At 40.5% G+C, this 13,509-nt stretch overlaps 1 protein-coding gene across 6 annotated transcripts in view; it reads right to left on the reverse strand.

Annotated features, from left to right (window-relative positions):
- Positions 1-13,509, reverse strand: part of MPP5 (membrane palmitoylated protein 5) — a 246,730-nt gene that overhangs the window by 160,940 nt on the left and 72,281 nt on the right. For 5 of the 6 annotated variants that reach the window (XM_029598870.1, XM_029598868.1, XM_029598869.1 and 2 more), the window contains exon 2: positions 3,760-4,264. In XM_029598870.1, the coding sequence (XP_029454730.1) occupies positions 3,760-4,126 (367 nt within the window). In that variant the 5' untranslated portion in view covers positions 4,127-4,264. Of the gene's footprint in view, positions 1-3,759; positions 4,265-13,509 lie in introns of those variants that run through there. The other variant, XM_029598872.1, reaches the window with a different exon arrangement.

Genomic DNA, 13,509 nt, shown 5'->3' on the forward strand with positions numbered 1-13,509 from the left:
GTTGGTTATCTTGGACTTCTACTTTGAAGGTATGTAACATCTTTTGCATTACAGTTGGTGTTCATAAGTTTACATACCCCTGGCAGACTCTCTAAGATGTGCAGCATTTTAAGAAAAACTGAGTGATCTGACAAAACACATCTGTTATTTTTAATGTGTTTAAACACATGCAACACAGAATAGCACAATCATTAAACAAACCATAGCAATAAAGGAAGTAATAAAATGGTCCTGTTCAAAAATGTACATTCCTTTAGTTCTAATATTGTAAACTGCCCCCTTTTGCATCAATGGTGGCTTGTAGTCTTTTGTGATAGTCGTGAAAGAGGCCCTTGATTTTCTCATATGGTGAAGCTGCCCATTCCTCTTGGCAAAAAGCCTCCAGATCCTGTAAATATTTTGGTTGTCTAGCATGAGCTACATGTTTGAATTCCCCCCCCCCCCCCCCCCAAAGTGGCTCAGTGATGTTGAAGTCAGGAGACTGTGATGGTCACTCCAGAACCTTCACTTTCTTCTGCTGCAGCCACTAAAAGGGCAACTTGGCCTTATGTTTCAGATCATTGTCATATTGTAAAGTCCAAGCGGCCCCCTTGCAAATTCTCCTCCAATATTTTCTGATAAGATGCTGCATTTATCTTGCCATCAATTTTGACTAAATTCCCTGTGCTGCTGTAGCTCCCACATCCCCAAAACAGTAGAGGATCCACCTTCATGCTTCATGCTAGGGATGGTGTGCTTCTCTTCAGAGGCCTTGTTGATTCCTCTCCAAACCTAGCGTTTATGATTATGACCATAAAGTTCAATTTTGGTCTCATCCCTCCAAATTATTTTGTTCCAGAAGTTTTGAAGCTTCCCTAGGTGCTGCTCGGCTTATTGTAAGCGGGCTGTTTTGTGGCATTGGTGCAGCAATGACTTTTTTTCTGCCAACTCTACCATGCAGCCCATTTTTGTTCAAATATCTTCTTACTATGCATGCTGAAACACCACACCACTTTGTTTCAGAGAAGTCTGTATTTCAATAAAGGTTGCTTGTGGATTTTTCTTGGCATATCAACAAATTTTCCTGGCAGTTGTGTCTGAAATCTGTCTACTTGACCATGTCTTGGTATTAAAAGAACCCTTAATTTTCTACTTCTTGATCAGAGTTTGAACAGTATTGATTGGCATTATCAAATTTTTGCATATCTTTTTATATCCTTTTCCTGATTTATAAAGTTGAACTAATTTTGCTCACAGATGCTTTGACAGTTCTTTTGCTTTCCCTATACTTTGGTAACCACCAAAGTTAGTGCAGCCCTGGATGAAATGCCCAAGAGTTTTCTCAAGAGCTAAGACACTATTTATGCACAGACACCAATTACAATCAAACAAGGAATGGATATGGATACCTACTATGGACTGCCATCTCAACCTGTGTGTGTCAACTAGAGTGAATATTAGCAGCACAAATATTCAAGGGTATTCCAAATATCAGCTCTTTTGGATCATTACTGGGCCTTCATTTGCCTTTTCTTTTAAAGAAAAAAGGGGGGCACAATCTGTTGCTTTAACTATTTGCTCCTGAAACTAATCTGCTCCACTTTGTGTACTAGGACTCAGTAATGTAGTTATTTTGCTGATTAATCAGTTTGATCAGATAGGAAGTGTTCTAGCTTAAAAACTTTATTAAACAAGCATAAAGCCTAAGGGGTAGATTTTAAAAGGTCCACCCGATTTTATAACGTGCGCGCATGTTATAAAATCGGGGGTCGGCGCGCGCAAGGGGGTGCACAATTGTGTACCTTGAGCGTGCCAAGCCACTCTGCCTTCCCCCCAACTCCCTCCTAGGACGCTCCGAAAATGGAGCGGCCTGTGAGGGAACTTCCCCTCCCCCTAGCCTGATCTTCCCCCACCCCTTTCCCTAACCTTTCCCCCCTAGCCCTACTCTAACCCTCCCCCCCCGACCTTTGTCTTACCTTTTGTGCGCGCCAGCAGCCTGCAGGTAAGCGATCCTCCGACACAGCAATGGCAGCTGTGTCGGAGGCCTCTGGCCTCACCCCTGCCTCCAGACCGCCCCTTTAGTAAAGCCCCGGGGACTTAGGCCCGGCGCGCATAGGGCTTTTAAAATCTGGCCCTAAAGGTTTTACCTCAGCTTACGTTGTTTCTGATTAGCTCTGCATATCATCATAAAAACTTATTCCCGTGTTTTAGTTTCGCCTGCAGCCAAGTGAGGCAATCAGACTTGTCTTAACTTGAAGGTGGCCAATTCTTCTGGCTACACTTTTGTGCATGTTTAAAAAAAAAAAAAAAAAAAGCACACACATTCGATGTAACTCTCAGTACGTCTTTCATTTCTCATTTAAGTCTCATACAAGAGTAGTCTTTGAAATATGATTCAGAAAAAATTTGGGGCAAAAGTTCACAACTTGCTCTTCTGCTCAACTTACTGTGTGACCCGAGGTAAGTCACCCTACATCCTGGTGCCCCTGAATTTGGAATTCCAAGTTTTTAGTGTCCTGTGATTGCTGTAGCTAAGTGCATTTTGGTTATAAGCCCTATATAAATGCAGACTCGCTCAAAACTTCAACATCCTGATTTTACTACAAGATCAAAAAGAGAAGATGGACTACTTTCAACACAATTACAAATCAAAGAAAATCAAATGAACTATATCCACATATATTTTCAAAGTATCCCCACTCACTCAAAACACTGCGAGAATACAAAAAAAAAAATCCCCTTCCCTAGTTCTGTTCAGCCATGATACTCAAACTGTGCTTGGAAAGTTTGGTTGTCATTGCACCAAGTAGAAAGCATCAGGATACCAACACTTCACAGAGAACTCACAAGTGCCAGTCTCCAGATTTTTACCATCTGTGCAAAATTAGATCCCTGTGCATTTATTTTACAATTCCCTCAAATATTACTCTAGCCGAAATCTGAAGATATTTATGTATTTATTACAACTTGATTACCTGCCTTTTGCATTAAACATAGCAGGGTAGTAGATATTTCTTTTGCACACTGATCCGTGCAATATGGCTTTACTGTTCTGTGAAACTGAAATACCAGTGGAAAAGTATAAAGTAAGGTTCCAGCTAGAATTTTGGATTAGTCAATCAGACATTTCCTGCACCTTGTGCAAAGGAACTCATAGCTATAGAAGTACTTTGTGTAACACCACACTATCTGCTCACTTCGTATCCACACAAAGCAAAAAAAAAAAAAAGGTTTTTTTATTGCACTAATCTCAATTTTAATTAGGGCTTCTGATTTTAGGTTTTAAATTGATAAAAATTGATAAAAGAAAAATAAAAAAATTAAAATATTGTTTTGCACTTTCAAAGATCACTTAATTAGCTGGAAAATCAACACCTACATTTACAATTTAGAAATACCTTAGGATAGAAGAACTAATTATACTAGTAGTTGAACTCAGGCATTAGAAAGATGCATCTTTAACTCTAAGATGCTAGGACATCTTTATTTCATAACCCACTCCTATTAAGAAATTATCACAGGCATCATTATCACAGGTAACACTAAGATGTTACCTTATATGTATAATGTGTTTTACCATTTACAAGTCTATAAAAAATTTGTTAGATTGCATACCTTTATGTTCTACAAAGCATATTTCCTGACTAAACAAAGCCTTTTGTGTACAACTTATATAACTTAGCTGTGGCAAAAGAAAAAATGTGAGTTAAGGGAAACACCACCATTCTGCAAAACTTGCTTCATATACTACTCATTTTACAATAAATTGATGTTACATACCTAGTACTTTCACAGCACGACTGGGACTCTCCAGAATGACTCCTTCTTCTGTGTCAAATATAGGGTTATCTATTCCAATTTTAGGCGGAATCTGAGCCAATTTTTTAAGTCGCAAGGATGCATTAACATCCAACTCTTGTTTCTTTCCCTCTTCCTCTCGCCTGCGTCTCATGTCCTCTTGCTGTTGTCGAATGCGTTCAAGCTGAGCACTTCGCCGTACTGGCATCGTCCGAGAACCCAAATCCGCTGGGCAATCAACAGCCATCTCTCTGTGCTTCTGAGGTTCCTCTGAAGATACAAGATCTGCAGTTTTTATCTCATTATCAGAGTCTTCCATCACGTGTCCATTCATATGGGAAGTGGTCATAGCAAACCGCAATGACCTTTCCCAGCTGTTACACGCTATTGAACGCAATTCCAAGTTTCTCAAAAATCATCATAAAATCAAAAATGTCCTACTTGCACTAAAATTGCCAAGCTTTGTGAGACTTTCCAAAAAGGACAGCTAAGGGGGAAAAAAAAAAAGAATTAAGATTTGCAAAATGTTCTATACAATTCCCGATAGATATAAAACTATTTTAATTTAAATACATTTCAGAAATTAGGAGAGAAAGGTGTTGCTACAGCTCGACAAAATTGCAATCTGTTAAAAGAAAACCAAAATGAAGTGGTACAGAGGTGTTCTTTACTAAGCTACCAATATTTTGAAGATGCAAAGCTTCTGGGCCTACTATAATCCTTTCCTCAAGCTCATATAAAAGCAGCTGACGTTCCTTCACTAAGAGTGGAAGACAGGCTGTAAATGGGCCCCTTGCATTTCTTTTACTACTATTCAAGGGATTTCCTTGGCTGGAATAGTGGCAGAGTGGCACTGCTGTACACGATGATGTGAAGGGACACGAGTTTGATTCCTTTAGTTTAGGTGCTTCATAATAGTGATTCAGGGACCATGACTGCAGGATACCCGGCTGATAACGGGACTAAAGGAAGCTGAGAGGGGATATAAAATAAAGGGGGGAGGTAGAATAAAGGCTCATGCCAGATTCCAGCACTGAGCAGGAAACCTAAAGAAACAGGAGGAAACTACTAGATTAAAAAAAACAAAAAACCCCCCCAAAAGTTCCCTAAATCAGTACGAAGGCCCTGCTTAATTTAGCAACTTAGCATTTGCACTCTTAATGAAACTGTAAACCAGGTAGTCTGTTTTGTGTATGTCAGAAATACTTCTCTCTGTATGGCATGTACTTTTCTTTCCAAGCTTGATCTTGGCAAGCCTTGAAACACTGTAGTATAAATTGATAACTTGCCTGGTTAGAAGAGTAATGCTACACACATTATTTCAGCACACTTAGGGGCCTATGCAATAAAGCTCAACGTGTAAGGTAAGGGCTTTTTGAGCACATTTAAAATACTGAGCTATGTAAAAAGGCTTTAATGTGCATGTTAAGATGGTTCTTCAGTACATTCATATATACATACTCAAATTAGTACATACCCAAATGTAAATGAGAAAGCATTTGCAAAATAAGACCTTAATGTATGCATAATAAACAGTGTGGTATATTCTTTTCATATATTAACACCAGAAATGTTACACCTGCTTTCTAGTGGATCCAAAGCAGGAAATTCACCCTGCAAACCAGTCTGAAGTGAAAGGGTCAGTTAGCAATGGGGGGGGGGGGGGGGGGGGGAGAAGAGGAATTTTTCTCCCCTCTAATCACATCAGAAAGAATAGGCCAACATGCCCCTAACTCTGGCATCACAAAGCACCTTCCAGGGACCAGCACTCTCCTCCTCCAACACCTCCAGTTCTCTGTTCCCCAAATCAAAGAATAACCACCAGGCCACCCACCTTTTCAGAATCGGCACTAGAAATTCCCCTTTCTTTACCAGCAGGAGAGCCTGCAGATCCCTCCTGCTAGCATGGCCATTAAGCTGGGAATCACACCATCTAATGGTGCTTCGTTATGTATCAAGTGTACATCTGCAGTTTTTCCTAATGAACAAAGGGGGCACTTCCAGAATGGTAAGTGAAAGAGAGCACAATGGCTGTGTCTTGGGTAGCCTCCAGAGGGAGCTAGCCATGGCTCTGTGGGGTGGTGGCAGGAAATAAAAATCCCCTACCAGTCATTTCACCACTTCAGATTGGTTGGCATGGGGGATTTCCCAGCAGGTAATGTGTTAACATTCACACGTTAGTACTGAGACCATGCTATGGAGGGAAAAATTAGTATGCCCTCCATAAAATTTATTACATAGTGCTGTTTTAAGGTACATGTAAAAACTGAAAAGGTGTTGCACACTTTTTTTTCATGGAAGTTATATTATATGGTCTTTTAATTAAAGTAATTTCAACAATACATAAATTTGCTTTCCTGTAAACAATCTTCTCCCTTGACAGCAGGAGTGAGTGAGTGAGTGAGTGAGTGTGAGTGAGTGAGTGAGAGTTCCTGCATAGCCCTGCCATGCAACTCTCCTCAGTCATTTAACATGCTAAGCTTCAACTCTATGAAGAGAAGAGAGGGACTGCGTGGTTCATTTGTCCAGCTGTCAATGGAGGACACTTGTTACAGGTAAGCAACTTTAGAGCTTCTTTCATAATGTACAGCTGGTCAGCAGACATTGGATAAGGATGAGACAGTATAAGGAGGCAGAACTTGAAAATGTAGGCGATTACCTTTGTGAATTAGTTTTGAACTCAAAAGAGTGTGGTGATGAGAGCCTATTGGGGGAAGAAAAAATGAGACCTCCCCCCCCACTGGAAGAACTTCAAGATAACTGGAGTAATGAAAAATCTTGTAGTCAAAAATTAGGGATTTTTTTTTTTTTAATTGCTGGGTAGATGTTGGCTGAGTTACATCTCTTAGATGAGATCTGGATAAGGATGATGCTGCTGCCGAGATTGTTAATAAGGCTGATATCCCCCCCACTCAAGGGTAATAATATGTCTCTTAAAACTGACAGATACCTTCTTTGAGAAGAATGTTAATCTGAAGTTGCTGCAGTTAAGGCCTGTAAAGCATAAAAGTGATCTTTAATAACATCCACAGTTTCCTTAACTTTGTCCCTAAACAGGTTCTCTCTAGAGCAGGGGGCATTTACTAACTTATGAACATCATCTCTAAGACCTGATATCTTAAGCCAAGCTAGTCGTCTTGGCCCTATGGCTGATTATCTACAAGCTGTATCAAAATCATAAGTAGATGTTATTAAGTGCTTCCCCACATTTGTCTGCTTCAGTGAGATGAGAAGTAGTTTTTTCCTGGAAATCTGCAGGTAGCTGAATGGATTCTTTTGCTTTTTTTGTAAAAGAATTATACTATCTAAAACTTTTACCAGTAGAATCCACAATTTAGCCTCTTTTCTAGGTGAAATACTGGAATCTATTTTTCTTTTATTGCTCTTTTAAAGTGCATTCCACCATCACAGATTTATGAGGTAATTGGACTTTATCATGATCTGGAAACAGATTGGCTTTATGTTCTAAATCCATCTTCCTTGCAACTGGGAGTGTGGAAAGAGGTGCTTGCAGACTTTAGACTGAAAGTCTCAAAGTACTTTGTGCACTGGTATTGCCAGAGGTTGTTTTGATGCTTGTATAAAACTTCAGCACTCCTAGGAAGTCTTTTTTGCCACTGGTTCGTCCTGCATTTCAAAAGGAAAGTATTGTGTCCTAGCTGGTTTTGGGCAGGGATCAGAGGTTAGCTTTGGAGAATCCTCCAACAATCGATATGAATGAGATTCAAAAGGATAAGTTAGATTTATCCTTAAAGTCAGTGATTAATAGTGGAGGCTTTAAGGACAAAAGTTTATGATTTTTCCCACTGAATATATTAGCTACTTTTTGATAAGGTGGACTAGGAGATATAGACTCAATTTGGGTAGCCAATTTTTCCAGTATGGGTTCAACAACAGAAAGTGGAGTAGTTGTAATATTTTCCAGGAAATTATGAATGAACTCCAGCCATAGTTTCTGCATAAATGGATGACAATCAGATGTAGGAGGCTAACATGTTACCAATAATATATCCAAACACAGGACCAATACTGATTAGAGAATACCCTGGTGACGTTCTTTTGACAAGTCAACGTAGAATTGACTTTGTGAAATGTTGGCACCAATATGTTTGGTGCCGAATTAGTTGACACTATAGCACCAAAACGATGATGCCAAACTCTTCCATCTTGTGAAAAATACACCTGGGTATCCAAATTCAAATTTCTCAAAGTCACAAAGGCTTAATGTTCTTTTACCTCCTATGGACCATCATAACACCAAAGCAGTTACTTGGTTAATCATAACATTTCCTCCGCTTAGCAGGTCATATATAATCAACAGTGCACTAGAGTTATTTAAAAACTTTTCAGATGAATATTTTTTTACTTTTTTGAAATTGATAAACAATATATATACATTTTTATGAGTAATCATATGCTTGCAATAAATGTGAGTGCACTCATGCTTCAGGTCAAGATTCGCCCGACATGGCACCATATTTTGAGGACACTGTTTCAGGGGCTTAATCGCAAATTCAATGCGCCAACCTATGCTGTCACATTAGTAGAATCCCTGCCATGGCTGCGTGAAAAGAAGCTATACACGTTCATGAGCTTTTGTGATTCCTACACTGACATCCTTCTATCCTTGGAGAATACATGTTATAGGTAAGCAACTCTGCTTTCTCAGAGACCAAGCAGGATGGCAGTCCTCATGAATTCCCTAGCAAAAGGCTGCCTAGAACAGGACAAAGCAGGTAAACCACATAGTGCTGAAGGCACCTTTTCCCCTTTCGTTTGTGAGGCAGCTAACCTAAAATAGGGTCTACGATGGAAAAAAAAAAAAAAAGTTGGGTTCTACATAAGAGAAACCCACAAGACAGAGAGAAACAAAAGCCCTGATGCACAGCAGAGGGGCCTAAGGCAGGGGTGTGACGTAAACTCAGTGAGAAGCGGACTTCACCACACAAAAAGCAAAACAGTCAAGAGTTTCTGAACAGCAGACTGACAAGCACTAGAAGGCCTAGATCCTCCTGGAGATAGGAAAAGGCACAGAGTACTAACCAAGAGAAGAGCTCTTGGATGAAGATCGCACAGTTTCCTTTGGTGTCATAAAACAACCAAAAAAACAAATATGGGGCCAGAGCCCTCCAGAAAGAAAACTGTGGTTGGCTAGCATCTGAAGAACAGAATGCTAGCCAAGATTACCAAGCCTGAAGAGGAATTACAGAAACATTAACAGGCCGATACAGTACAGTGTGCTCCAGCGGAGCACACTGTTAACCCGCGATTGGATGCGCGTTTTCGACGTGCTAGCTCTACCCCTTTATTCAGTAAGGGGTAATAGGGTGTCGAAAACGCGCGTCAAACCCCCCCGAACCTAATAGCGCCCGCAACATGCAAATGCATGTTGATGGCCCTATTAGGTACTCCCGCGCGATTTGGAAAACAAAATGTGCAGCCAAGCAGCACATTTTACTTTCAGAAATTAGCGCCTACCAAAAAGGTAGGCGTTAATTTCTCCGGGCACCAGGAAAGTGCACAGAAAAGCAGTAAAAATTTCTGTGCACCCTCCGACTTAATATCATGGCGATATTAAGTCAGAGGTCCCGAAAGTTAAAAAAAAAAGTTTAAAAAAATAAATAAATAAAAATGTGAAATCGGCCCGCGGCTCGAAAACCGGACGCTCAATTTTGCGGGTTTGAGAACAGACGCTGGCAAAATTGAGTGTCGGCTGTCAAACCCGCTGACAGCCGCCGCTCCTGTCCAAAAAGAGGCGCTAGGGACGCGCTAGTGTCCCTAGCACCTCTTTTTGCCGCGGGCCCTCATTTGAATACAGAATTGCGCGCACAGGAGAGCACCCGCTCTCCTGCGACTTTTACTGTATCGGCCCGTAAATGCTGCTCACAGTGAAAAGAAATGGCTCAGCTGACATTGTGAGTAGCATTAGTGAAGTAGCAACTCCAACACACATTTCAGCCATGTTGAACTTTTAAGTCTTATGTGTTGCTTTGTATCTTAAAAAAAATTAGAACAAACTGTTGAGCTCTTAGAAGGCTACTGTTAATGCATTATCTAACTTTTTCACCCCACAGTAGCAAATGTCTTGTTGAAAAGATTAAAATCAGGTTGCAGTATTTAGTCAAAATTCTCTTCCTTCTGGAAATCTGAATTCACTTGCCATCTCAGTATAAATCTAGAAAAGCAAAACATGCAGATAAATATCCTATAGAAGAAGCATAAATGATTGTCAATCTACATTAGTACGGTACCTAGACTGGAACAGAAAAGCAGATGTATGTTTATGACCACTAGAATAAAAGAAAGTGTCAGCTGGGGCGTCTAGTTAGATCATAGCTTACTTTGCACGGAGAACTGTTCCATCAACTAATAACAGATCCCACATTGGAGGGTGCAATACTGGACCTGGTGCTTACCAATGGGGACAATGTTTCTGATGCTGTAGTGGATGATCATTTGGGATCCAGTGATCATTGGATGGTGTGGTTCAGTATTAGAGTGAAGGTTCATTCAAAGGCAAGGGTCCTACACTTCAGGAAATATAACTTAAAATGGGGAAGTAAGTCATGGAGTCATTTGCTGGATGGGAAAATCTAGGGGAAGTAAAAGAGCAGTGGTCAAATATAATAAGGGTAACTAACCTTATTGTTATGAAAGTAAATAAAGGAAAGATGAAAGAGGTCACTAAGGATTTCTAAAGAAGTAGATGAAAAGGTAAGGAAAAAAGTTAGCGTTCATAAATATAAGAGATTGCAGAAAGAGAAAGACAGGCAACGATATCTGCAAAAGCTAAGAGAAGCTAGGAAAGCAGTTAGGAATGCAAAGATGCAAATGGAAGAAAAATAGCAAATTCAGTAAAACAAGGGGACAAAAGTGGCATAGTGAGATTCAGAGGTGGAGGGGAGGAATATGAGGAAGCTAAGGAGGAAAAACACAAAATTAAATATTTCTGTTCGGTGTTCACCATGGAAGGGCCAGGAGCAAGATCACAAAACAAACACAAATAGGACTGAAAACTGAATAAATTCCAATTTCCAGAAAAGTGTGGTCGTGAGGAACTAACTAGGAGGGTCATTTATCATTCTGCGTTAGGGCATTCTCTACCTAGCAGTAATCAAGCTAGGTAGAGTGTACATTGTACAAATCAACTCCTCTTTTACCTTTCTTTACTCCAGATATCAGAAAATCTTCATTGTTGTCAAGTTTGCTGTTTGTACCTCTGACAGTGTATGTAAAACTGCCCCCCAAACCTCACCCAGAGTTAAAAGTACCCCCTCCCTCTTACAGTGGGGGGTAAACTTAGAGAATGCGCGCCTCTGCAGAGGCCAATATTATGTCTCTCTCTCTCTCGAACTGGCATTTGCAATAAAAACCTTTTCGGTCAGTAACGCGCCTATGGTGGATTAATCAGTGTGCAATTCAAAAAATAGCGCGGGCGTGATAAATGTATCGCACGTTGTGGAAATTCTCTCTGTGATGCAGAAGCAGGGAAATTATCCTAACTACGCCCCCTCCCCTTTTTAAAAATTTTTTTTTATAATCGTGGGCGCTATTTCCACTATATTTATAGCATTCTGATGAATCCAGGAGTAAATTAGATAAAGTGATAAAGCTGGATTCTATATATACTACAGATGTGCATTCTGTTTCTATTGTGGTATAGTATTTTTCAGGTGGTTACTAAATGTTGTACATCCGCTACTGATGCTCAAGCTGAAATCTAGCCTGCGCTCTACCACTGATTTACCTACTCTTACTGCCACAGGCCCCCCTCCCCCTCCAAAAAAAACAAACAAATGAGTGAAAGCATGATAACACCTCTTCCCAGTGTAGGAGTGTGCAGGGGAGATTTTTGTTTTGTTTTGTTTTTCACACCCCGTTTAATATTTGTTTTTTTTTCTTTTAATTTTTGTTTTCCCATTTTAGTGCACATTAAAACTATTTGCACTGAAATAGAAAAAGGAAAAAAAGTTTCATTTTGAAAACAACACATAATGAAACATTTCATTGTTTCTGTGTTGTCTTCAAATGAAAGTATGTTCCTTGTATCTGGGATACATCATCAGGCCTGCCAGTATTAGAAGAGAAAGCAGTTTCAGTGCGACACACGCATAGCCAAGCCTGCAAGCTAGAAATTACCTTTTCCGAAGCAGCTCCTACGTTACACTTCTCCCTTGTTTTTTTTGCATCCTAAATGCATAACTCTGCATATTTTAGCATTACATTTTAGATGACACACTCTAGACCATTCTTTGAGCTTTGCTAGATTTCTTCTCATGTTTTCCACACATTCTTGGCTATCTACCCTGTTGCAGATTTTGGTATCATCAAAAGACAAACCAATCCCAAAAATCTTTTCGCAATGTTGCTCACAAATTTGTTGAAAAGAACCAGTCCAAGGACAGATTCCTGCTGCACACCACTAGCAATGTTTCTTTCCTTGAAGTAAACTCCATTTATCACCTCCCGCTCAGTTACTAAACCAATCATTTTAGGGCCCATATCACAATGTCAAAGGCCTTAATCAAATCCAAGTACAGAACATCTAGCCTTTGCAGGGACCCAACTCTCTGGTCCCTCTATCAAAGAAATTGATTAGGTTTGTCTGGCGAGACCCCCCCTCTGCTAAATCCAGGTTGCTTTGGATCTTGTAACCCATCGGATTCCAGAAACTACACCATCTTTATGGTCCTTCATTTTCAGTTTAAACTGATTTTCACCCATAAATTACTGGATTTTTCCCCAAGGTGACAATTGGTTTAAACAGATATGCACTGTAATTTTAGGCTGACGAAAAAGCTACTTCTGAGCAGAAGATGCAGTGTTTCAAGGCTTCCCAACCACTCCTGGAAGCTGGTGTGGGCCAAATTGTATGCTATGTTTCAAGTCCCACCCTCCACCAGTGAAAGCACTCACCCTCCAGTGCTGCCGATGCCATGTTACAAGTCCTACTTCCTCACCCTGCTGTCGTGAATGAATCTCAAGCAGGCCCTACTCACCAGAAGCACTTTCCGGCAAGCTCTCTGGCCCTGCATAAAGCAGAAGTGCAGTGTTGCAGAGTGTGGGAGTCTCAGTAAGCACGCTGCCAAGGGAGAGAGAGCCTGGAGACAACACCGGGAAGGATGAATGCCGTTGCAGTGTGTATGGAGGGGAAATGGGGGGTAGGAGAGAGAGAGGGGTGTTAGGCAGGGGATGGGGGTAGTGATAAGGATGCTGCTGAGTGGGTAGATATGAGAATCTGATAATGTTGTTTTATTATCCTGGCTTTTGTCCTCCAAAAATAAACTGATATTTACCCAGAAAAATAATGAGCATTTTCTCCAACTGATTTTCTCATGTTTTTGTTATCATCATAATTAACCCTCAAATTCCTGGGAAAAATAAAGAATAGTAATGGGAGATCCAGTTCTTTTCTGGAATACAGCCAAAGCAGTATTGCGGGGCGATATAATTTCATATATAGCTCACTGAAGGAAATCCACCGATCAAAGGTTGCTCCTTCTTAGTGCGCAGTTACAGAGCGCTAAACGGGATCTAGTAGCACAACCGTCGGGGTCACAACGCGCAGCATACATTTCCTTGCAAACAGTGATCAACTCCCTTTTGCACCAAAGGGCCATCAAAAGTATTCATTATTATAGATATAAATTGTATCAATTCGGGAATAAATCAGGGAAAATGATGGCGAATTTGGTGCGATCAGTGGGTGGCTGACGACACGTTACAGCGTTG

Source organism: Rhinatrema bivittatum, chromosome 4 (assembly GCF_901001135.1).
Source record: "Rhinatrema bivittatum chromosome 4, aRhiBiv1.1, whole genome shotgun sequence".
NCBI lineage: Eukaryota > Metazoa > Chordata > Amphibia > Gymnophiona > Rhinatrematidae > Rhinatrema > Rhinatrema bivittatum.